Genomic DNA, 26611 nt, shown 5'->3' on the forward strand with positions numbered 1-26611 from the left:
ATTTTTTTCAAATTTAAGTTGATGAGAAAACAAGACAGAGTAGAAGGAAACTGGATTTTATTTTTGCAGTCAGTACCAATACCATACAATACAATACAAAAGCAGCTTAGATTTATATTGCACCTTTAACACATTAAAGCATCTCTCGGAGGCTTCACAAGAGGTTAATCAGACTTTTTTAAAAACCCAGGTGTCGCATTTAATGCTCCCTCAGACTTTGAAAATTCTATTTTCATGTTACTTAGCAGAAAGTTTGCAAATCTACCAAACTGTGATTTATTTTCTTTGTAGATTCACACGCATAGGGAACAAAGATATTGGACAAAGTCATTTTGTCTGACATGGATTAAGCCTACTATCTGATTGACATGACAAAATCAGATGAGATGGGAACTTGCCAGCAAACTGTATAAGACAACTACTGAAGGTTCTTCTCCATTCCACTCACATATGCATGTTTAGATAGTCCAAAGTAAAACTCTATTAAAACTTATTGTGTTAAAAATCATTATTTAATCAAAGCAAAGTGTTTTAAAAGCTATAAGTCACCATTATATGGCTGGAATTGCACTTGCTATTGCCAGCTACATGGTACTTGTAAGGCTGGAAGTCAGAACAATTATACTTTGGCTTTGGACCTAGAACGTTTCTCCCTTAGAATTTCAATAAGATCAAAAACAAGTTCCCTTAAAACTGTTGATGTCAAGATGTTTGGATCCAGATGTACTCTGAAAAACTTCTCTGCTTCTCTTTGCCCAAAAAAGAATTTCACGAAGATCCCAAAGAAAACACAATATACCAGATAACTTCAAAACAAACCAAGAAAGACAGGAGGAGTCATAGAATGCAATGATTACTTTGTTTGAGACAGAAATTAGGGTTTTTCAAAAGGTTATCAGTCTTTGAAAATCATTTGCCTAGAGATTAACAGAGTCACTGATTATATTTAAGGCTGCACAACACCGATTTTTGATTGATAAGGGAGCTCAAATTATCATGATCTTACTGAATGGATAGGTAACCTTCTTAATGGGCCAAATTGGCAATTCCTACTTCTTATGACCTTGTGAAAACAAATACACATCAAACAAGTAAAATTTCCTTTTCATGCAGCAAGTTAAATTTAACACATATCTGGTACATTTACATGGGTTTTACCCAGTTTAGAATGACAAAAGCAGGAGGCTGAGTAATGGATAGCATATAAAGAGTATTTTCCTTCTGAAACCTAGGGGGAAAATCCAATTATAAATTCATGATTCCCACAACAGGATTAACATTGTCTAGTGGAAGCAGGACACTTTCCCACACACAGAAGCTATGGCAAACAGTGGCTACAAATATTGATACATTATGGTGGCATCTTGCTACTAAATCTGCACAGATGGAATGATGCATTTTTAACAAGTAATTACTATTTTACATCAAAACAGATTTAGAAAGGTATGAAACGTTTTTCTCTTTACTGTAGAAGATTCCCTGCAGCCTATTAACTAAACCCTGAGGTTTAGATGTGAAATATATTTTCACACATCTCTAACTCACTTATGACCATTCAAACAAAACAAAAAATTGGCAAATACGAGGAAGTAACAGATGTTTGGTGATTCAACTGCACTCTTGTTTTCTGGACTTCATCCATGAGAGTTAACAAGTTGCTCTGGAATGGAAACTAGTCACAACCATAGAATAAACAATGGCCTTCAAAACATGGAATTTCAGCACACAAATATTTAAACTGCAGGGCTGGCAAAAATGGATGCATAAGTAGCAACTCTCAAATACAACATTTGCTATTGAGGTATTCCCCAACAAACATTCAACAGTTTAACTCTAATCATTACCAATCTGCAGCAACATCATTTATGATCATGTCTACTCATACACAAAGGCAGAGTAATATGATACACGATTGACTTATTGTTGTCACATGTACTGAGATACAGTGAAAAGTGTTGTTTTGTGTGCTTTACAGGCAGACCATACCATACAAAGCGCATGAGGGTAGCAGAACAGAGTGCAGAATACAGTGTTACAGCCACAGAGAAGGTGTAGAGAAAGAGATCAGAATTAACATTTGAGAAGTCCATTCAAAATTTAAAAACTTTTATAACAATAACAAAAGTAGGTTATTTGATTCGATCATGTGTGATCTGTTCTATTATTCCGCCTACCTGCTTTGTTTCCATATGACTCTGACAAAAGTCTCTCAAATCTTGAAACTTTTAATTGAACCCTCATCCACAGCCTTTTAGGAGTGTGTTCCAGATTCTTGATATTAGCCTACATAGCTAAAAATTTAAGATTATATCCCCTTACTCTGGACTAGTTTACCAGAGCAAATTGTTTCTCTGTACCTTACCAACTCCTTTGATCATCTCAAAGATCATCCTTTCAATGTCTATACTTAAGGAAATAGATGCCTGGTCCATATAACCATATTTATTTATTAGTTAACATTTTAGCTCTGACACTATTCTAGTGCATCAGACATGCAGTTCCTCCAAAGCCAACTTGTCTTTTCTGAGGTGAGATGCTGAGAACTGAAACTGGTTACTGCACATGAAGTCTAACCAGAGTTTTTCACAAAAGTACCAATCAAACTTTTTTTTGTATTCCAGATCTCTTTAAATACAAACAACATTTTATTAGCCTTATAATAATTTTTATACATGTCCAAAAGTTTTTAATAGCTTCTGTTCTTGTGACACTGTCTCTGCTCATCCATAGTTCCTTGTTTTTTGATATTAAGAAAATACTCTGATCTGTCTTTATTAGATCCAAAAATAATCATGTCACTGAGCTCCAGCAGCATTTGTTGCCCCTACACTTAATCTACCAATGTCCTTTTGCGATTTTCTTTTCCCAATTACTCACTCTACACACTGTGCTAGCTAATTTAATGTTGTCAGCAACTTAGATGTACAGCCATATACCTATATTCCTTTATCCAAGTCTTTTATAAATATAATGAAAAGCGGAAGCCCCAACACCTGGGGCACACAACTAATAATAAAGAAAAAGAAATCGAATTATCAGATTCAGGAATGTATATTAGCTATACATACCATGGTCTTCACTGCCATGCAAATCCACTACTGTAGCCTGAAAGAAAAAGTAAAAACATTCAATTGATCATTGTAGTCTAAATACATTGCTGGAGATTATTCATGGTATAAAAAAATTAAAATGTCCAATATTTGTGCTGATAACAGCCATTATTGTGAAACACATGTTTTCCCAGCTTTAAAGCTTAAAAATGTATTATTTTACAATCCTAGGAACAAATTGGTTGCTGTGGCAGCAACGAAAGGTAATTCTTAAATTTTCCTTCCGGAAAGAATGGATGACTAGCAAACATTTCTTGAGTTACGTGAGGTTTATGAGGACACTACTGTCAAGGACAAGAGTTACCCAGGGTTTCCTTGTGGTCCAGAGGTGCAACAGGCTCACAAGGAATAAAAGACAAACTTCATCTCACCTCCTTTTGCATCATGTTAACCTAATGAGCATGAATATCGCTAGCAGAACCCGATATTTGTATTTGAACAAAGACCTTACTCTTCTTTGCCCTAACCGCTTTCCATAAAGACTGTTCCTTATTCCATTCCTCGTCAGGTCCATGCCCCTCACCAACCCATGCTCCCCTCCCGGCACCTTTTCCTGCCACTGCAGGAATTGCAAAATCTCCATGTACACTCCCCCCTCACCTCTATCCAAGGCCCCAAAGCAGCTTTCCACATCCATCAAAGTTTCACTTGCACTTCCACATGTCATTTACTGTATTTGTTGCTTCAGATGCGGTCTTCTCTACATTGGGGCGACAGGACGCCTACTTGCAGAGCACTTCAGAGAACTTCTCCAGGACACCTGCGCCAACCAACTCCACCATTCTGTGGCCAAACACTTCAACACCACTCCCACTCCACCAAGGGCATGTAGGTCCTGGGCCTCCTCCATCACTATTCTCTAACTACCTGACGCCTGGAGGGAGAACGCCTCATCTTCCACCTCCAACCCCATGGCATCAATGTGAACTTCACCAGTTTCATCATTTCCCCTCCCTTCTATCCATGATCCAACCTTCCAACTCAGCACCGTCCTCATGACCTGATCTACCTGTTGATCTTCCTTCCCACCTATCCACTCCACCCTCTTCTCTGACCTATCACCATTACCGCCATCTACATCTACGTATTGCACTCTCAGCTACCTTCCCCACCAACCTCAGCCCTCCTATTTATCTCACCACCCACTCAGCTCACAGCCTCATTCCTGATGAAGGGCTTTTGCCCAAAATGTTGACTCTCCTGGTCCTCAGATGCTGCCTGACCTGCTGTGCGTTTGCAGCACCACACTCTTGACTCTGCCACACATCATCCCAATTTTGCAAAGCAGCTTTTTAAATTGATCTAACCTGTTAATTAGCAAGTTGCAACAAGTATGTGTGTACTTCTGATTAAATTACTGATGTATATTTAATACATTACAAATTTTAATTCGAAACACACTTTGGGGATCAGTACTGACTAACCAGGAACATATTTTTAAATCTGCTCAAGACAGATCAATATAAGAGCTAAAAGAAAACTGCAAATAAAAATAATAATGTTAAGGTATAGACATTGTCCAGATTTTCTTTTTTTATTATTTCTGGCTGCAGCAGTAGGATTTTTCCCTTCCTCTCAATATTTTATTCCTAGCTGAACTGTTCAATAGATGATTCTCAGAATGTCTACTCTGTTTTATGAGTGAGGCCTTCATCAGTCCTTCATCTTTAACACTTTCTTATTCATGCTCATTTTAAATGGTAATTTCTCAAAATGACAGGAGATGTATATTCTGCTTCACTGAGATTAGCTTAAAATTTTTCTATTAGAAAATGATTGTTTTTCAGGAATGTCTAGGGATTATCAAATGTGCCAAAGAAGTACTGTTGACCAGGAAGCAATTCCACAATTCTGCAAGGCCCGCCAAGTGCCACTTGCTCTTGGGCAAAAGTAGAGACAGAAATCAGAAGACTGGAATCATTAAACCAGTCCAGTTTGTGGAGCGGGTAGCACCAATGTGAATCCCAATGTGTTGGTTTGCCTTTACGGGGATTTTAAACAAATGGTAAAGTGCTGTCCACAGCTGGATAAACACCCAATCCCTCACATACAGGATTTATACACAAAGCTGGCATAGCTGCTGTCCTTCGTGAAGCTGGATATGAGCCATGTATACTTGAAACTGTGATGATAGAGGAATTGAGCCATAGAAATGTACAGCACAGAAACAGACCCTTTGTCCAACTCATCCAAAATTAATTTTATGCTATGTGCCAGCATTTGGCCCTAATCCCCCAAAACATTTCCTACTCATATACTCATCCAGATGCCTTTTAAATGTTGTAATTGTACAATTGTTCCACTTCCTCTGGCAGTTCATTCCATACGTTCACCACCCTGTGTGTGAAAATGTTGCCCCTTAGGTATCTTTTAAATCTTTCCTCTCTTACCTTAAATCTATGCTCTCTAGTTTTGGACTCCCCCATCCTGGGGAAAAGACTTTAACTATTCTTCATATCCATGCCCCTCATCATTTCATAAACTTCTGTAAAGTCACCCCTCAGCCTTCGACGTTCCAGGGAAAATAGCCCCAACCTATCCAGCTGCTCTCTATAGCTCAAACCATCGATCCCTGGCAACATCCTTGTAATTTTTTTTCTGAACCATTTAAAATTTAACAGCATCTTTCTGACAGCAGGGAGACCAGATTTGAACACAGTATACCAGAATCCTTAGTATAAAGGCATTCTTAAGAGAGAAATCAGGAGGGCAAAAAGGCGACATGAGATAGCTTTGGCAAATAGAGTTAAGGAGAATCCAAAGGGTTTTTTACAAATACATTAAGAACAAAAGGCTAACTAGGAAGAGAATAGAGCCCCTCAAAGATCAGCAAGGTTGCCTTTGTGTGGAGCGGCAGGAGATGGGGGATATACTAAATGTGCATTTTGCATCTGTATTTACTGTGGAAGAGGACATGGAAGACATAAAATGTGGGGAAATAGATGTTGACATCTTGAAAAACGTCCATATTACAGAGAAGGAAGTGGTGGATGTCTTCAAACACATAAAAGTGGATAAATCACCAGGACCTGATTAGGTGTACTCTAGAACTCTGTGGAAAGCTAGAGAAGTGATTGCTGGGCCCCTTGCTGAGATATTTGTATCATCAATAGTCACAGGTAAGGTGCCAGAAGACTGGAGGTTGGCTAACGTAGTACCACTATTTAAGAAAGGTGGTAAGGACAAGGCAGGGAACTATAGACTGGTGAGCCTGACGTCGGTGGTAGGCAGGTTATTGGAGGGAATCCTGAGGGACAGGACGTACATGTATTTGGAAAGACAAGGACTGATTAGGGATAGTCAACATGGCTTTGTGCATGGGAAATCATGTCTCACAAACTTGATTGAGTTCTTTGAAGAAGTAACAAAGAGGATTGATGAGGGCAGAGTAGTGGACGTGATTTTTTTTGGACTTCAGTAAGGTGTTTGACAAGGTTCCCCATGGGAGACTGGTTAGCAAAGTTAGATCTCATGGAATACAAGGAGAATTAGCCATTTGGATACAGAACTAGCTCAAAGGTAGAAGACAGAGCGTGGTGGAGGAGGGTTATTTTTCAGACTGTAGACCTGTGACCAGTGGTGTGCCACAAGGATTAGTGCTCAGTCCAGTACTTTTCATCATTTGTAAGTTTGCAGAAGACACCAAAATTGGAGGTGTAGTGAACAGTGAAAAAGGTTACCGCAGATTACAACGTGATCTTGATCAGATGGGCCAATAGATGAGCAGTGGCAGATGGAGTTTAATTTAGATAAATGCGAGGTGCTGCATTTGGGAAAGCAAATCTTTGAAGGACTTAAGATACATTTAATGGTAAGGTCAGAGGGAGAGTTGCTGAACAAAGAGACCTCGAAGAGCAGGTTCATAACTCCTTGAAAGTAGAGTCACAGGTAGATAGGATAGTGAAGAAGGCGATTGGTATGCTTTCCTCTATTGGTCAGAGCATTGAATACAGGCGTTGGGAGGTCATGTTGTGGCTGTACAGGACATTGGTGAGGCCATTTTTGGAAATTTGCGTGCAATTCTGATCTCCTTCCTATCGAAAAGATGTCGTGAAACTTGAAAGGGATCAGAAAAGATTTACAAGGATGTTGCCAGAGTTGGAGGATTTGAGCTATAGAGAGCATCGGAGGCTGAGGGGTGACCTTATAGAGGTTTACAAAATCATGAGAGGCATGATAGGATAAATAGACAAAGTCTTTTCCTTGGGGTGGGAAAGTTCAGAACTAGAGGGCATAGGATTAGGGGGAGAAGGGAAAGACATGGAAAAGAGACCTAAGGGGCAATGTTTTCACGCAGAGGGTGGTATGTGTATGGAATGAGCTGCCAGAGGAAGTGGTGGAGGCTAGTACATTTAAAAGGCATCTGAATGGGTATATGAATAGAAAGGACTTGGAAGGATAGGGGCTGGGTGCTGGCAGGTGGGACTAGATTGGGTTGGGATATCTGGTCGGCATGGACGAGTTGGACCCGAAGTGACTATGACTCTAAGTGATCGAACCAATGTCCTGTACAGCTACAACATGACCCCCCAACTCCTATATTCAACCACTAACCAGGAAAGGCAAGCATACCAAACACCTTCTTCATACCAAACATCTACTGCAACTCCAACTTCAAGGAATTATGAACATGCGCTCCAAGGTCTCTTTGTTCTGCAGCACGCCCCAGGCTCTTATCATTAAGTGTATAAACTCTGCAAGGATTTTCTTTACCAAAATGTTAAACCTCACATCTATCTAGATTAAACTCCATCACCCACTCACTGAAACCAGACTTTCCTTGGTGCAAACTTACTTAATAGTTTGATAATCTATGATTCTATTGAAGGTGACTGTTCAGCTCTTCATGGCCATCTCCCTTCCCATCTGCTCCACCCTCCCCTCTGACTTATCACCTCCATCCCCATTCACTTTTTGTACTACTCTTTGCTACCTTCTCCCCAACTCCCCCCCCCCCCCCCCACCCCACCATTTATCTCTCCACCCTGGAGGCTCCTGCCTCCATTCCTGATGAAGTGCTTTTACCCAAAACGTCGATTTTCCTGCTCCTCAGATGCTGCCTGACCTGCTGTGCTTTTCCAGCACCACTCTAGTCTAAACTCTGGTTGGCAACATCTGCAGTCCTCATTTTTGCCTATCCACGACGCCACCGATTTTAATGTCATCTGCAAACTTACTAACTATACTGTCTATGTTCACATCAAAATCATTTATATAAATTACAAAAAGCAGTGGACCAGCATCGATCCTTGTGGTACTCTGGCCTCCAGTCCAAAATGCAATCCTCCACCACCACCCTCTGTTTCCTACCTTCAAGCCAATTTTGTATCCAACTAGCTAGATGAGGATTCCTATAAGTATGCTATAATTAATACCCATATATGAGACTGCCATTTGGAATATTGTCAGCCTGTGAAATTTTTCAGTGGACGTTGGAGAACATTTTGCAAGGTCTAGCCCAGGTTGCCATTTATCCAGATGACATACTACTAACAGGGAAGACCAATAATGAGCACTTAAGAGAACTTTGACACAATCCTAAGATGTTTCTCCCAAGCAAACATACACCCAAGGTAGGAAAAATGTATATTTCTGGCACCCCAAATGATGTACTTGGGCTACAGAGTTGACAAGACCGAGTTACATTCATTGGAATATAAAGTCACAGTGATTAAAGGTGCCCCAGTTCCCATGTCTGTACCAGAGCTTAGGTCTTTCCTTGGGTTGTGAATCATTATGGAAAATTCATCCATAGCCTGGCCTCCACCCTGGCGCCTTTGCATCCACTCTTTTAAAAAAAGTCAGCCTGGAAATGGTTACATAGCCAAGCCATAGCTTTCAGGGAAGTGAAGAAACAGATATCATTCTCTAAAGGTATGGGCACATTATGATCCCAAGCAAAATCTGATACTGATATGCGATGTCTTCCCATATGGCATTGGGGTGGTATTAGCTCATAGGTGGTTCAATGGAGAGGAATGCCCAAAAGCATGTTGTTCCAGCACCTTGGATAATGCAGAGCATAATTACACCCAGATACAGGAGGAAGGTTTGGTGTCATATTTGGAGTTGGGTGGGGTTCCACCAATACCTTTATGGACATAACTTTGTAATAATAATAGGCCACAAACCTCTGCTTGGTCTATTTAAACCCATAGCTTCAAGCCGAATTCAGTGGCAGGCACCAAGTGTGTACAATTACATGTTAGAACACCATCCAGGAGGCCAAGCAGCAAATGTGGATGCATTGAGCAACCTCCTGCTAGCAGATACACCACCAGTGGTACTGCCACTAGAAAAGTCCGCGATGATTTTAAATTTTCTGGATACAGCAGACAATATCAGACTTTGGCAGCAGAAAGATCCATTCTGGCGAAACTGTAACAATGGGTGGTTATGGGGAAGCCAAAAGAGCCCTCACAACCAGAAATGAAACGTTTTAGGACCCAGAGAGACAAGAACACAATAAAGGATGGCATATTATTATAGGGAGCAAGAGTGAGTGTCCCGAGAAAAGGGTCACTGACAGATGCTGGCTGAACTCCACCAGGGTGATCCAGGATTTCCAAAATGAAGATATTGGTGAGCAAATATGTCTGGTGGCCAGGACTGGATGCAGACATCGCCACATTGGTGGGGCAGTGCCCAGAATGTGAAAGACAAAAGTTACCACCAGCTCCCCGACATACATGGGAATGGGCAGGTAAACCCTGGGCTTGGTTACACGTCGACTACACAGATCCTTTCATGGACTCAATGTTCTTAGTCATTTTGGATGTCCACTCAAAGTAGGTGGACGTGCATGGAGATCGTTTGTTAAAAAACAGGCACGACGATAGAAAAACTGCATATCTTTTGCAATATATGTACTCCCTGAAGTGCTGATCACAGATAACAGGCAACCGTTTACCAGCAGGGCATTTGAGTATTTCCTAAAGTCATATGGTATTCAACATGTGAAGATAACTCCATACCATCTATCATCCAATGGTCTGACAGAGAAATCAGTATAAACTTTGACAGCAGGTTGAAAGAAACAGCCTGCAGATTCACTCGATACCAAACTGTCCCAGTTCCTATTTTAATACAGAACTGTTGCCTTTAACACAACTAAGGGAGAGCTCCAACAGAGTTGCTAATGGGGAAAAGACTCCCTGCCAGGTTAAATCTAATCTTCCTGGACCGAGGGGAGAGTGCAATGGCATTAGGAATGCCAATGCCAGACACAAGACTCTGCTAAGTGAGACAGTTTACTTCAAGTGACCAAGGTTTGTGTAGGAACCTTGGGAATGGCCCCGGCATGGGTAAGAGGCATGGTCGAAATGAGGTCAAGTCCAATGACGTATGAAGTTCGGGTAAGTGAGAGTGTCCTGAACAAGCACACAGATGATAATGAAAGCTGCAAATTCGCAAACAGCATGGGAGCAAGACATGTCTGGCTTTTCAACAGCCTTTCCGACTGCTCTAGACACCATAAGTTCTCCTTCTCTGTCAAGCATTGAAGATCCTTCACTGAGATGAACACAGCGGATGTCACCGCCTTTGCCACCTGAAGAGGAGAATGAATTTCTTCCAAGATGCTCCAGAGGCAAGAGGTTGTGTGTTACACAACACCCAAATCAGAGGCAGAGTGGAGGAACCTGACACGGTGCTAAAATGCCCCAGGAAAAGCTACAAAAAAAAAACAACCAGCCTATGTCCTCACACTCAGAGCAGGAGAGATATAGTGATTGTAAAGAGGTCAGCCAGGTGGACATCATAGAATAAGTTCCCTGACTGGGGCTGTTAATCTGGTCCAGTGAGGGAGCTCGGTTGACACATAAGAACAGGATTGTCAGATATCCTGTTCATTCTGACAGCTGGCTCTGAGGGAACTGGATCAATGTCAAGAATGCTCCACATGTAAATAAAGGGTAACTTCGTGACAGAACACTTGCCTCTGTAGAGTTATTTCACCCTCATAATTTTAAATATTTCTATTATGTTTCCCTTTAACTTTCTCAATTTTAGTCTCTCAACAAAGCCAAAATCCTTCATATCAGCCTGTCAATCCTCCCATCCATGTCATCCTTTCTAAAATTATGGTCAAGATTGTAGACATTACAAATCACTGGTCTTGCCTCAGCTTGAGTAAAGGATTAGTATAACATCTTTATTCTTAAAAGTCACACAACACCTGGTTATATTCCAACAGGTTTATTTGGAAGCACTAGCTTTTGAAGTAACGCTGTTGTGAGATTTTTAACTTTGTCCAACCCCGTCCAACACCAACTCTTCCAAATCAACTTTATTTCTGTTTTTGGTGCTTCTACTTAGAAGTATCCCACAGACTTTCCTCACAATTTCTCAACTTGGCCTGCCACCTTCAAAGATCAGTGACTACTGTGATCCTGAACCTCCTGGTTCTTTCATCACCATTCCCTCAAAATATTTCCAATTCCATTACACTATCTCTCCTTGGTGTTTCCCTTCAATAGCAGCCCATTAAAGTGTATCCATCAGGGGTCTAATTCATTAATTTGTATCCTGGAATCTATTCCTGTTCAACTCACTATTTACAACATTGTCAATTTTAGTACAGTCCATAAATTTTGAAAATGTCCTCTTTTATATACATTACAAAGGGAAGTTGAGAGTCAAACTGGAGTTCTGCTCTCACAAATATCACCAATGTTCACACATAAAATGATCTATGAAGCCCAGAAAAATCCCTTCTGAAATGGGGCATTGACTTATATACCAAACAATAAGGTTGTTACTACCAGGTGAGGAAGGGGGGTCACAGCTCCTCCCTTTTTAGCCCTTTCTTAGCCAGTTGCAACAATTTTTTAAAAATCCCTTTTAGCTTATAGCTATCAAACTTCAATTAAACATAGTTAACCTGATCAAAAGTGCAGGAGAGACAATTCAAAAATTTTCTTGAGTAAGAGAGCGGAGTTTTACTATCAAAAAATTAATGAAATGTGACACAACAAACAGAAAAACAGAGGTAATGAGCTTAGAAAGAAAATTGGGGGTGGGGTGAAAGTAATGGGCATCTCGTGCCAACTGGAAGATAAAATGTTGTAACAGTTCAGTTTTTTTTTGAAAAGAGCATCTGAATTGAGAGAGTGAAACCTCCAAACTGCTATGCTGCTCTCTTCTGCTCCTGTGGAAGCAACTTTACAGGTACCCTTGGCTGCTCAGTCAAATGAAGTTTGTCCTGACTTGTTTCTTTCATTGGTTCTGGCTTGCAGAGATTGAGTTTGAGAAAGAGAGAAAGAGAGTATGAGGAAGAGAGGAGCTTCTCTTTGTTGCTCAAAGTAAGCTACTGAAATATGGTTTACTCTTAATTTCAGTCCAGTTCCATTGTCTTTTCCAATCAAATACTCTGCAGGTAACTTGTCATTTTTAATAAGGCCATAAGAGGTATGAGCAATTATCATACAAATGAGTAAAACAAGAGCTGCAAATTTCTTGACAGCTCACAGAGTTTCCAGTGTTTCTTGATTAAAATGACAAATCTGAGGTTTTTGTACATTCTGCATGGGTTGATTGTATTTATCAAGTGATCACAGCAGCCATTTTAGGTAAACAGTGTCCTTTCTACAAAAACGGACACTTGTAGTTCATGAAAGTCTCCATTATTAAAGTCAAATGTTGCAAGTTCAATATTAATAGTCTATTTTTAAACAGCTATATTTGTAACATCTTCCACTACAAAAATAGGATTGAGCATTTCACCATTTTCTTTACAGTGAGCATTTTGTTACAGGGTCAACATGAAAGAACAATATAAAAGTTGGTATGAGACACAAAACTATTCCATATTCACTCACTTCAGCCTAGTCCGGCTTCAAATCCTGTCTTAGGCTAGCTGTCGGACTTGTTAACTGGGCTGTGCCACATATCCAGTCTGAATCTTTCAATGTCTAGTTCTATAATCCATGTATGGCAGTCAAGCGTTTTTACAAATCTGATTTCCAGGAGGTTGCTGAATGGTATTTGAAGGTTTGCCTCTGCAGGTCTCTGAAGCTGCATCCAGGACCTTACCCTCATTTTACTTTGATTAGCGACTGGACTAGTTGAGGTCTGAAACTTGGTTCTGTACCATAGATCTCCAAATGGTAATTCTGTGTTTACTGGCATGCCAACAAGAGCCTCATAAGTGGTGTCTGCTGGGAGGTATGTTCCCCTCCCTTTTCCCTTTGTTTTCTCAAATGAGTTTACCCCGAAACTATTCCATTTGCACAAACACTACTGCCATCAGTTCAGCTTCTACTAAACTCCCCTGCAGCTTTTCAACAAAGTTATGCTTCACCCTCACTTTCTCCTTACCCATTTGAGAAATAAAATGGCCCTCTTGCAATTTTACCATGGAGGTATCTGTGAAAGAGAGCTATGTGTCTGGTCTGTCGTCTATTGTCACTTTATCTGGCCCCAGCCGGCCTTCTTTTAGGCTACTGGTCAAGTCCAGTCCTTCATACCTCCATCTGTCCTCACCCTTTCTGACATGTATGGCTTGCTGCAGCCCTGTGTAAACCAGATGATCCTTCCTTGGTGACCTGAAATCTTATGGGTTTTGTTGCCCCATTAAGGCTTCCAAACATAAGAACGTAAGAACTAGGAGCAGAAATGTAAGGGTACATACATGAGGATCAGTGGTCGGCACAACATCGTGGGCTGAAGGGCCTGTTCTGTGCTGTACTGTTCTATGTTCTATGAGCAGGAATAGGCCATCTGGCCCTTCGAACCTGCTCTGCCATTCAATAAGATCATAGCTGATCTTTTCATGGCCTCAGCTCCACATACTCACCATAACCCTTAATTTCTTTATTGTTCAAAAACATTATCTATCTTAGCCTTAAAAACACTTACTGCCTCAACTACTTCACTGGGCAGGAATTCCATAGATTCACAACCCTCTGGGTGAAGAAGCTCCTTCTCAATTCAGTCCTAAATCTGCTCCTCCTAATTTTGAGACTATGTCCTCTTGTCCTAGTTTCATCCGCCAGTGGAAACATCCTCTCTACTTCTATCTTATCTATTGCCTTCATAATTTTATATGTTTCTGTAAATCCCCCCTCATCCTTCTAAATTTCAATGAATATAATCCCAGTCTACTCAGTGTCTCCTTACAATCTAACCCCCTCAACTCCCGAATCAACCTAGTGAACCTCCTCTGTACCCCTTCTAGTGCCAGTACATCCGTTCTCAAGTAAGGAGGACAAAATTCACGCAATACTCCAGGTGTGGCCTCACCAGCACCCTGTACAGATGCAACATAGCTCCTCTGCTTTCAAACTCAATCTCTTTAGCAATGAAGGACAAAATTCCATTTACCTTCCTCATTACCGACAGACCAACCTTCTGTGATTCATACACAAGGACACCCAGGGCTCTCTGCATAGTAGTGTGCTGCAATTTTTTACCATTTGAGTAATAATCCTTTTTACTGGTATTCCTACCAAAATGAATGACTTCACATTTATTAACATTGTCCTCCATCTGCCACACCTTAGCACACTCACTTAAATGATCTATGTCCCTTTGCAAAGTTTCGCAGTCCTCTGCACACTTTTCTCTAACATTCGTCTTAGTGTCTTCCGCAAACGTTGACACACTACATGTGGTCTCCAACTCCAAATCATCTATGTAAATTATGAATAATTGCAGTCCCAACACTGATCCCTGAGGCACACTACTAGTCGCTGATTGACAACCAGAATAGCACTCATATATTCCCATTCTTTGCTCCCTGTTGGTTAACCAATCCTCTATCCTTGCTAATATATTGCCTGTAACTCCTTGCATCTTTATGTTATGCAGCAGCTTTTTGTGCAGCACCCTGTTGATGGCCTTTTGGAAATATAGATACACCACATCTAATGGGTCCCTGATGTCACTGTGTTCATTATGTCTTCATAGAATTCCAAAAGATTAGCTAAGTATGACCTGCCCTTCATGAACCCATGCTGTGTCTGCCCAACGGTACAATTTCTATCTAGATGCCTTGCTATTTCTTTAATAACAGACTCAAGCATTTTCCCCACTACAGAAGTTAAGCCAATTGGTCTATAATTCCCCACCTTTTGTCTAACTCCTGTTTTAAACAGTCGAAAACAGCAAATGTGACGCCAATCTGCTGGAGCTTCCCCAGAGTCCAGTGAATTTTGGGAAATTACAAGTGCATTTGCTATTTCTCCTGCCATCACTTTTAGCATCAGGGCCAGGAGACTTGTCCCAGTTCTCAGCCTCTTTGCTGGTTCCTGCTGGTTTACTTCAGGTGACCTTCCTTTAGCCTCTCCAACGCTTGAAGGACTTGTTACCCCTGCAGGGTTTCCAAAGCTCCTAAGTCCCAGCATTCCTGTCGCTTGCTTCTTGCTTTCTCAAGTCTTTAAAGGACTATTGCCTGACTTAGAGCAGCAATACATTCCTTCAACTTGCAAAAACTCAAAAAAAGATCAGCGAACCTGTGGATTGGAAGGTAGCAAGTGTTGCCTTACTATTTAAGGAGGAAACGAGAGAAAACAGGGAACTACAGAACCGATAGCTTTATATCAAGAATAGGGGAAATGCTAGAAGGTATTCCAGAAGATAGGATAGACATTTGGTTGATGGTCTCTTTGGACATAGTCAGCATGCATTTCCAAAAACAAAACCATGTTTGGTCTAGTTTGATTTTTTGAAAATGTTACTAACAAAATTGATAAAGGAAAGCTGATGGATGCAGTATACTTAGATTTTCAAAAAGGCTTCTGATAACTTCTACCACAAGAGACAAGGTAGAAACATTAAAGAACATGGGATAGGATATAATGTACTGGCATGAATAGAAAAAAAAAGGGTCATTCTCATGTTAACAGGGAGACTAGTGGGGCATTGCAAGAATTAGTATTAGGGCCCCTACAGTTCTCAGTCTAGAAGGAGACACGTCTTAAAAATAAAAGGAATGCCACTGAGGTCCCAGACGGGGAAAAACTATTTTCTCAGAAGGCTAAATACTAACCTCGTGACTCAGCAGAGCAAAGGCTGAACAGAAGCAGAAGCAGACACAGGGACTGCAGGGTAAGTGCTAAACCTGAAACACTACACGTGTAGTGTCTCCCACCCATTCTGCTCCTCTAACTTTAAAAGAAAACTCCACATGGAGGGTTGGTATGGTAAAGTTTTTGTTTTTAATCTCTTTGGCAATTTAGCGTTTAAACTAATTTGGCAGGGGGATAGGAACCAGAGCTACAGATCAGAAGATGGGGTAGCTGCTGACAGGCAAATACTGCGTGCAGAGTGTCTGTAAGGAAGGATAGACAGTTGATAGAGCAAAGATGCAGTCAGTGTTAAGAGTTGAAGTGTGTCTATTTTATCAAGAAGCATCAGGAATAAGGGTGACGAACTTAGAGCATGGATCAGTACTTGGAGCTCCGATGTTGTGGCCATTATAGAGACTTCGATATCTCAGGGGCAGGAATGGTTATTGGATGTTCCACAAGACCATAAGACATAGGAGTGGAAGCAAGGCCATTCGGCCCATCGAGTCCACTCCATATTTTAATCATGGCTGTTTGGTGTTTCAATTCCACTTACCTGCACTATCCCAGTGTCCCTTAATTCCTTGCGAGATCAAGAATTTATCAATCTCTGCCTTGAAGACACCCAACATCCCTGCCTCCACTGCACTCTGTGGCAATGAATTCCAAGGGCCCACCACTCTCTGGCTGAAGAAATGTCTCTTTATTTCCATTCTAAATTTACCCCCTCTAATTTTAAGGCTATGCCCACGGGTCCTAGTCTCCCTGTCTAATGGAAACAACTTCCCAGCTTCCACCCTTTCTAAGCCATGCATTATCTTGTAAGTTTCTATTAGATCTCCCCTCAACCTTCTAAACTCTAATGAATACAATACCAGGATCCTCAGCCAATCATATGTTAGGCCTACCATTCCAGGGATCATCCGTGTGAATCTCCACTGGACACACTCCAGTGCCAGAATGTCCTTCCTGAGGTGTGGGGCCCAAAATTGGACACAGTATTCTAACTGGGGCCTAACTCGGGCTTTATAAAGTCTCAGAAGCACATCGCTGCTTTTATATTCCAACCCTCTTGAGATAAATGGCAACATTACATTTGCTTTCTTAATCACAGACTCAACCTGCAAATCAACCTTTACAGAATCCTGGACTAGCACTCCCAGATCCCTTTGTACTTTGGCTTTATGAATTTTCTCACAGTTTAAAAAAATAGTCCACGTCTGTACTCTTTTTTTTTCCAACGTGCAAGACCTTGCATTTGCTCACGTTGAATTTCATCAGCCATTTCCTGGACCACTCTTCTAAACTGTCTAAATCTTTCTGTAGCCTCCCCACCGCCTCAGAACTACCTGCCTGTCTGCCTAACTTTGTATCATTGGCAAACTTCACCGGAATGTCTCCTGTCACCTTCATCCAGATCATTAATATATAAAGGGAACAGCTTTGGTCCCAATACTGAACCCTGAGGGACCACACTTGTCACCAGCTGCCATTCCGAAAAAGAACCTTTTATCCCAACTCTCTGCCTTCTGTCAGACAGCCAATCCCCAATCCATGCCAGTAGCTCACCTCGAACGTCATGAGCCCTCACCTTACTCAGCAGCCTCCCATAAGACACCTTATCAAAGGCCTTTTGGAAGTCTAGATAGATGACATCCACTGGGTTTCCCTGGTCTAACCTACTTGTTACCTCTTCAAAGAATTCTAACAGGTTTGTCAGACATGACCTCCCCTTACCAAATCCATAATGACTTGTTCTAATGAGACGCTGCACTTCCAAGAATTTTTAAATTTCACCCATAATGATGGATTTTAGAATGTTACCTACAACTGAGGTTAGGCTAATCGGCCTATAATTTTCCATCTTCTGTCTTGATCCTTTCTTGAATAAGTTTAGATGCTTCAAAAGGAATAGAGAGGGAGGTAAAAGAGGTGGGGGAGTGACATTGTTAATCAGGGACAGTAAACAGCTACAGATAGGGAGGTCGAAGAGCATTTGTCTACTGAGTCCTTATGGATGGAAGTCAGAAACAGGAAAGTGTCAGTCACTTTACTGGGAAGTTTCTATAGATTCTTGAGTCAATATATAGATAGGCCGTTTGGAGGAGAGGCCATATTGGATTTGGTGCTTGGCAACGAACCAGGTCAGGTGTCAGATCTCTCTGTGGGAGAGCATTTCGGTGATAGTGTTCACAACTCCCTGACCTTTTCTACAGTCATGGAAAGGGATAGGAGCAGATGGTACGGGAAAGTATTTAACTGGGGGAGGGGGTATTACAATGCTATTAGATAGGAACTGTGGAGCATAAATTGGGAACAGATATTCTCAGGGAAATGCACGACAGAAATGTGGAGGTTGTTTGGGACACTTGCTGGCAAGTGCTGGATAGAATTGTCCCAGTGAGGCAAGGAAGGGATATTAGGATGAAGGAACCTTGGATGACAGGAGATGTGGAACATCTAATGAAGAGGAAGAAGGATGCTTACTTTAAAGGTTGAGGAAGCAAGGATCACAGAGGGCTCTAGAGGATTACAAGGTAGCCAGAAAGGATCTGAATGGACTTAGAAGAGTTAGAAGTGGGCATGAGAAAGCCTTGGTGAGTAGGATGAAGGAAAACCCCAAGGCTTTCTACTCTTATGTGAGGAACAAGAGGATGTCAGAGTGAAGTAAGGCTGATCAGGGCCAGTGGAGGGAACTTGTGCCTTCAGTTGTGAATTCAGCATATGGCCAAAAATCAGATGTAAAAAGTATGAAATTTATTGTTAAAAAGTGCTTTTGTATACTAAGGTGGCATATTTTCAGATTCATTCTGTACCAGGATTTTACAATTAATGACCTTGTCATCTATGGTATCATTATAAATAAAGCCTTCACTAATTGTTTCTTTGCAGATTTCTCTTCTCAAATCCCCTGTTCTGAAGCACTTTCAAAATAATCTCTCTTGGCCTTTAACCCTCTATTTATTAAGCAATTTCGGCCTCATCTTCACTTTTGATAAAGCATTATCTTGTACTTTTCTGCTAAAACTGTTTGCTATGCTAGGATCACTTTGGAATGCAAAAATAATTCTTGCTGTTTTTTCTGCTGTACTCAATCTTCCTTATACTCTCTCCCACCTCCTTCACTCTCACCTCCATGACGTACAAGCCGATCGATAATGGAGTTCTTTAACACTAAAATTGAAATTGTCAATTCAGTTGCTTTTATCAGTTACTTCACATCTCCTAGCCAACCAAGTAAAATTTCCTTTAAAATTTCCCTGCCTTAACCCTGACTTTGTACCATCCAGTTTCTCTCCTACTTCCCCTCATAGCTGCTTCAAGCTCTTGTTGTTCATGATATCTACCTCCTGCTTCATCAATTCTAATTCTACTAAACTGCCGACCACTCAACCTCCATTACTGGCTTCAGGGTCAGCTGGGTTGTTAACAGTTCCCACTCCTCAGTTACTATCCCTTCTCTTTGAAATCTTCAAGTCATCAATGCCCCTTCAAAAATAAAAGTTGTGAACCTTGTCTTGGAAAACAACATCCTGTTTCTAACATATCTCTTGAACATGCTGTTAACTCCCAAATCCATGCATATCTTTACTGTAGCTCCATGATTGAGTCCTCCAAACAGATTTCCAGCCCCAGCAAGTACTGAAATAGTTATCAAATTCATGTGATTGTGGCTATGGTAAAATATTCAAATACAACCAATAGTGTGAAAAAAGAAAAACTGTGGCAGGTGTGTTAAGTGTCAGCAAAGTTTATCCAAATATTTGCTGGCTGTACTTTAACTCAAATGAAGTCTCATTAACACACCAATGTTTGCTAATCTGTATTGCTTTAGAACCAACTACATAATTTTAAAATTTTCATGCTAGTTTTCAAATCCATCAATGACTTTGCTACTCACTCCCTTGCTCCCTAATCTTTTCCAGCTCTACAATTCCAATTTAGAATACTGTCTGAGAAAGAATCTGCATTTCTCCAATTCTGGTCTCTTTCCTATCTACAATTTTCATTGCTCCATCATTGTCTTCAGCCACCAAGACCCAAAGCTCCAGATTTACTTCCTAAGCTTCTGGTCATCTGCTCTAGTATCACCTTACTTGGCTCAGTATTAAATTTTATAAATGAGGAAGACTGCCATGAATATAATACTTTTCACAGCCACTCGAAGTGTCAAAATACTTTAAAGCCAATTAAGTACTTTTAAAAATTTAGCCACTGCTATAATGTAGGAAACGCAGCAAATTTGTGCCCAAGAAATTACCAGCTTTTATGTTGATGTTGGCCAGGAAACGGAGGTAATTTCTTGAGTTTTCTTTAAAATAGATCTCGAATCTCGGATCTTTTCCATTTACTCAAAAAGGCAAGTGGGTTCTTGCCTGAAAATAACAACTGCAAAGTTGTGCTTAGAACAATGTAGTGCTCTCTCAGTACTACACTAAGGGAAGAGGGTTTGCAGACTTATGTTGCTTGTCTCCTCCCATAACCCACCTCCAGTCCGGTTATTAATATCAGTCTCAAACTGACTAACTTTATAAAGGCTGTTCCACGGTGACATTATGTGTGAACTGCCAGTGGAGGAAGATCGAAAAGTGGTCATTGATTAACTACTTATGGACTACAACAGACATAATGGCAGATGAGCTTGTCAGCCCTGTACCCACAGCCTATACTATCAGACCAGATGGGGCTGGGGTGGACAGCAAGGCAATGCGTTACTCATGTATCATAACTTACATGTTCCCCCACTCCCACTACAGCACGCCTATGAGGACACTAAAACTTAGCCACAAGTGTTGGACTTAAATCCAGAAACTTGTGATTCAGAATGTGCTACAAAGAGCAGCATGGCTAGCACCTTCCTTTATAACCCTTCCTTGAAATGACTTAGAAGAATACGTGAATGCTACGTGTTCTAAATATATAATTTTAGTACAGGAAATGTATAATTAACCTTTAGTATACTCCAATATTTCAACAAAGACAAAGAAAAATAGTTATTGGGTTTGGAAGCTGTATCAAATTACTTTGCCAGATTATTAATATGTATCATGTGACTATCACTTGTAAATGCTTCATAAGTTTTAAGACCTATCAGAAAAAAGTCAGATACTTAAGTAAAAAACCTTAAGAATCTGTTGAGTCTGAGGCTGATATCCAGAATTTGCAAGCCATTTTACTTTTGAAATAAATGTGGGGGAAAGACAAGCCGCTTAAAAGTCTAATGAAACAAGTGTAAGCTTTCAAATCTGTAAAAGACCACATATTTAATTTTCTGGGACTGTGAACTGAAATGGAAGTTGGACTGCTTTAATCAAAATAAAAGCAAAGTTTTGGAATTTGAAAATCTCATTTTGTATGTTGTTGAGCTGTGCAATACAATGTTGGCTTTAGGGAGCAAAAAGAAGAAAAAGTTGAGACTGAATGGTACCAAGAATTTTTCAGGTTAAGGAAATTCAGCTGGCATAAAGCTGATTAGTTGTGTTTTAAAAAAGACAAAGTGCCAAGAAGCAGAGTGAAATCATTGAAAACCTACAAATAGCACGTGCACACACGTATGCACAAGTTTGCTCGTGCAAGTCAGGGATGGGTAACAGAAAACCTCGAAAGCTTAAGGAAGAAAGAAATCATACTTGAAAAGACCTAAGGTCAACTGATCAACTATCAAAGTGAAGGACATGCATCACGATATGGGCAATTGCATTGTCATTGCAAATTCAAAAGAACAGAAAAATAAATTACATTCTGTCTTGTGGTCTTGTCTTTTGATCTCTGGATTCTTATTTTACACAACCTATAGTTGTTTTTCAGCCATGTTATGGATTAAATCATTTGTCTTTCATCAGTCTTAATTGTGATTCAGTATGTTTGGGATTTTGAAGGACTACAGTTTTTACGGATCTTGTGGAAGTTAAGTGTTATCGGTTTTGGTGGTCTCATTAGAATTTTTACTCTCTTGCATATTTTGTCACAACTTGTGGGAAAGTGGGACTTCATTATTGGTGCACTATTTCCAGGAAGTTCTTTATCTGCAACATTATATAAAATGAATAACAGGTTGGATGCTGGAAACAAGTCTAGCTTAAAGACAATAACCTTGGTAATTACTCAAATCATGGAAACATTTAGACAACCAGGACATCAATGGACAGGCCTCAGGCTTCCTAAAGCTTAATGTTTGTTCCAAAAGCCAAGTTCAGCAAGTGAATAAATGAATATTATATTTGAATTCCTATATACAAGGAGAAGACTGATAGTTGAGAGTATCAGGAATATAGTTCCATACGAGGATGTGACACATGAAGCTTTGACATTGACATTTTGTGCACATGGATTGATATCCAAATTAAAATTTGGTAATCAACTTCTAATGTACCCCAGAGAGTCTTATGACAGAGACGTCATAGCAGGGTCCTACACGGCTTTAATTGTTTAAATCTCCCCATCTACAAAATAGTGATCATGTTGTTTCAGTTTTCTGCATTTTGATTGTGAAATGAACTAGGAGAAAAAACAGTTTTAAAAACCAAGGACTGCTGAATGATTACTGTATCTTTGGATAGCATGTAACCCGACACTTATTGTAAGTACCATTTACTGTATACAGCTGCTTGTTCAAGCAATAGCTGAAATGTAGTTTGCAGACAAGCTGGAAACAAGGAGAATACAGAAAAGGAGATTTAGGCAGCAACAAGTAACTGATTAGTCTGTGGACCAGTTACTGATTCTTGTTTGTCAGATAGCTGATCAGTTTGAAGTTATGGATAAAATAGTGAAAAGCTATTAGATCCCCACCAGCTCAGGAGTGTTTTGCTCTCTGCAATTAAACCCACTTTAAGCCTGAAGAAAACAAGTTTAACTTTCCTCCAGCAGTTGCCATAAGCTGCAAGTTCTTGCAAAGCTTGCAAACCAGTGCAAGAATCCAGAGAAAGAAGACTGAGAAGCAGCATTCTGATCAGCACAAGAACCATGTCAGCAGATTCCATGAAGAGAGACCACTGAACTGCTTTCCCAGTTTCCCCTCCATCCATAACATGCTTTTTTTCTGTCTGCATCTGTGAGTAAGATGGGGGAGTTGAGAAGGGTATAAGAACTTAAGCGGCAGACTTTTATGCTGACGATTCATAATTACTTACCTACAGCTAGAGTCTATCTACTTTTAATAGTTATTCTTGTCAAGTACAAGAACCTGGTTTGTGCCTTCTGTCAACGTGGGTCTGAAAAATAAGTAAACTGGGGAATTTTGTGGATTTTTAAAAATCTTTAACTTTGCGACAACTCTGGGAACAGTGGTGCTTGATATCTACCAGGACACCCCAGCAAGGTGTCAGAAAAAAAACATTGTTGTGCTTCAGCATACCTACCTAGCACATGTAGGGTACAGTTTCTCTTTACTTTGTCTCAACACACTATAACCAAAATCTAAACAACATACAGCTGGAACAGAGCATACCAGCATGACCAGCAAGGCTATAAACAATATGGAAAGACAAGATGAGAGTTCAGTCAAACTAGCAGAGATGTAGACAGTACACAGAAGGAAAGCAAGAGTTCAGTCAGACCAACACAAATCATTGGGCTCAGGGGGACAGTGACCAGTGCAGAAGAGGATGAGATTTTAGTTGCAACAGCATAAACTAGCACGGATACACTACCAAGAGGAAGACAAGAATCCCGAGACCTGTGACTAACTGCTGCTTGTAATTAGTAACAGTTCCCAATCAAAAAGAGAATAAAAGAGGTGTAATGTCACAGTGAAGCAGATAGCTGACTGTGTATTTCAGCTCAGGGGTTGCACTTCAATAACTGGCAGATTAAAATTTAGAAAAAAAATGCTCAGTAGAAGTAATAAAGAACAATGAGTAGAAGTTAGGCTTATATTAACTTGCGAATTATGTTGAGTCTAATATTTACCACTACTAATAAGATTTAGTAGTTGTCAAATATTTTAGCGTTGACAAGTTTTTTTTAGCAGAAGGAAAGCGTCAACTAATAAATAAAGCAACGGCAGAGTGCACATCTGGTGCCATCTGAGAGCTAAAAGGAGCTGAATTCAGAGTTTAGACAATCAGGACTTCAAAAATAGTCATCTTTCGATTAGTCTCAGTATCATCAGCAAATACAGAAATGAGGACAAGACTGATGAATGAGTAGCTGGAAAATCAATGCAGAGAGAAGGGATTTAGATTCTTAGGACAGGCTCTTGGGTAGACAGAAACTATACAATTCAACAGCTTGTACTTGAACAGAGCTGAAACAGAGTTCCTTGTTGGTCATTTTGTTGGTACTATTGAGGACAATTTGAACTAATACAGCAGGGTGGGAGAGATGGATAGCATTGGAATAGAGAATAGATAAGGTAATAGTTGGAGTCAGAGTAAGGGAGAAAGGAGCAAAGTTACAAAAATACATGCAGAGTAATCCCAATTTAGACTTAGTGACTTTCTCCCTTACTCTGACCCTACCTATTAATAAAACCTATAGATTACAGAGAACAGTAAGTTTAGGAAGAACAACATTTTCAGTCAGCGACTAGTTAGGAAATAGAATGCACTGCCTGGAAGTGTGGTAAAGGCAAGTTCAACTGATATATATTAATGATCTAGACCTTGGTATAGAGCACAATTCCAAAATTGGTGAATGAATCAAAACTCAGAAGCATGGTAAACTAGGAGGAGGATAGTTTAGAACTACAAAAGGACACAGACAAGTTAGCAGACTGGGTACACAGATGTCAGATGAAGTTCAGCGCTGAGAAATGAAAGGTGATACATTTTAATGGAAGGTATATGAGAGATAGCACGGTGGCACAGTGGTTAGCACTGCTGCCTCAGTGCCAGAGACCCGGGTTCAAATCCCGCCTCGGGCAACTATCTGTGTGGAGTTTGCACATTCTCTCCTTCTTGTCTGCGTGGGTTTCCTCCGGGTGCTCCGGTTTCCTCCCACAGTCTAAAGATGTGCAGGTTAGGTGAATTAGCCATGCTAAATTGCCCATAGTATTAGGTGTAGGGGTGTGGACTTGTTGGGTCAAAGGGCCTGTTTCCACACTGTAAGTAATCTAATCTACAATGGATAATATTCTAAACGGGATACAAGATGAAGGATCCAGTTGTGTATGTACACAATTCATTAAAGATTGTTGGGATAAGTTGGGAAAGCTGTTAATAAAAATATCCTGGGCTTTTTAATAAGGGCATAGTGTGTAAAAGCAAGGCGGTTAGGTTGAACTTGTCTAACACACCAATCCAACCTCAACTAGAATATGGCAACTAGTTACGCCCTGGTTTGCCTTACGAAAATGCAACACTTCATCTGCCCTTTCTCAGCCCATTAACCCTTATCAAGGTCCCGTTGTACTGAGGTAATCTTCTTCACTGTCCACTACATCACCTATTTTAGTGTCATCTGCAAACTGACAAACTGTGCCTCCTATATTTGTATCCAAATCATTTATATAAATTATGAAAAGGAGTGGACCCAGCACCACTCCTTGTGGTCACAGGCCTCCAATCCAAAAGGCAACCCTCTACCACCACCCTCTATCTCCTACATTTCAAGTCAATTTTGAGATCAATTGGCTAGCACCCGCTGGATTCAATGTGATCTAACCTTACTAACCAGTCTACCATGTGGAACCTTGTCAAACATTTTGCTTAGGTCCATATTGACAACATCTACTGTTCTGCCTTCACCAACCTTCTTCAAAAAACTCAATCAAGTTAGTGAGACAAGTTCCCATGCATAAAGCTGTGTTGATGATCCCTAATCAGTCCTTGCCTTTCCAAAAGCATGTTAATTTTGTACCTCAGAATGTGCACCAACAATTTATCCATTACTGACGTAAGGCTCACTGCTATATAGTTCCCTGGCTTTTCCTTACATCAGAACTACATCAGAAAAACCCCCATTCTTCCAGCACCTCACCTATGGCTATTGATGATACAAATATTACAGAAAGGGGCCCAAGCAATCTCTTCCTACCAAGTTCTGGGAAACATCTGAGCAGGGCATGGGGATTTGTCTTACATAATGCATTTTAAGACATCCAGCACCTCCTCTTCAGTAATATGAACTCTTTTCCAAGACATCACTATATATTTCCCCAAGTTCCTTAGCTTCCATGTCCTTCTCCCCAGTAAATACTACTGCGAAATATTTGTTTAGTATCCGACCCAACTCATATGGTTCCACACATAGACGGCCACGTTGACCTTTAAGGTCTTGTTCTCTCCCTAGTTACTCTTCTGCCCTTAATAAACTTTTTCAGAAGATTTGTAGCTCGCTTACTTACATACTTGATGAATCTTTTTAAAATTTTTCTTAACTCTATTTGCCAAAGCTATCTCATGCCCCCTTTTTACTCTCCTGATTTCCCTCAAGTATACACCTCTAAGGATTCTCTCGAACCCAGCTATCTATTCCTGACATAGGCTTCCTTCTTATTCTTGACCGAAACCTCAATTTCTCTAGTCATCCAGCATTCCCTACATCTAAACG

At 40.4% G+C, this 26611-nt stretch overlaps 1 protein-coding gene across 1 annotated transcript in view; it reads right to left on the reverse strand.

Annotated features, from left to right (window-relative positions):
• Positions 1-26611, reverse strand: part of traf3ip1 (TNF receptor-associated factor 3 interacting protein 1) — a 174530-nt gene that overhangs the window by 32670 nt on the left and 115249 nt on the right. Inside the window, exon 12 of the mRNA XM_072578390.1 lies at positions 3069-3105. Within this exon, the coding sequence (XP_072434491.1) occupies positions 3069-3105 (37 nt within the window). The remainder of the gene's footprint in view (positions 1-3068; positions 3106-26611) is intronic.

The sequence above is a fragment of the Chiloscyllium punctatum genome, chromosome 10 (assembly GCF_047496795.1).
Source record: "Chiloscyllium punctatum isolate Juve2018m chromosome 10, sChiPun1.3, whole genome shotgun sequence".
Classification (NCBI taxonomy): Eukaryota; Metazoa; Chordata; class Chondrichthyes; order Orectolobiformes; family Hemiscylliidae; genus Chiloscyllium; species Chiloscyllium punctatum.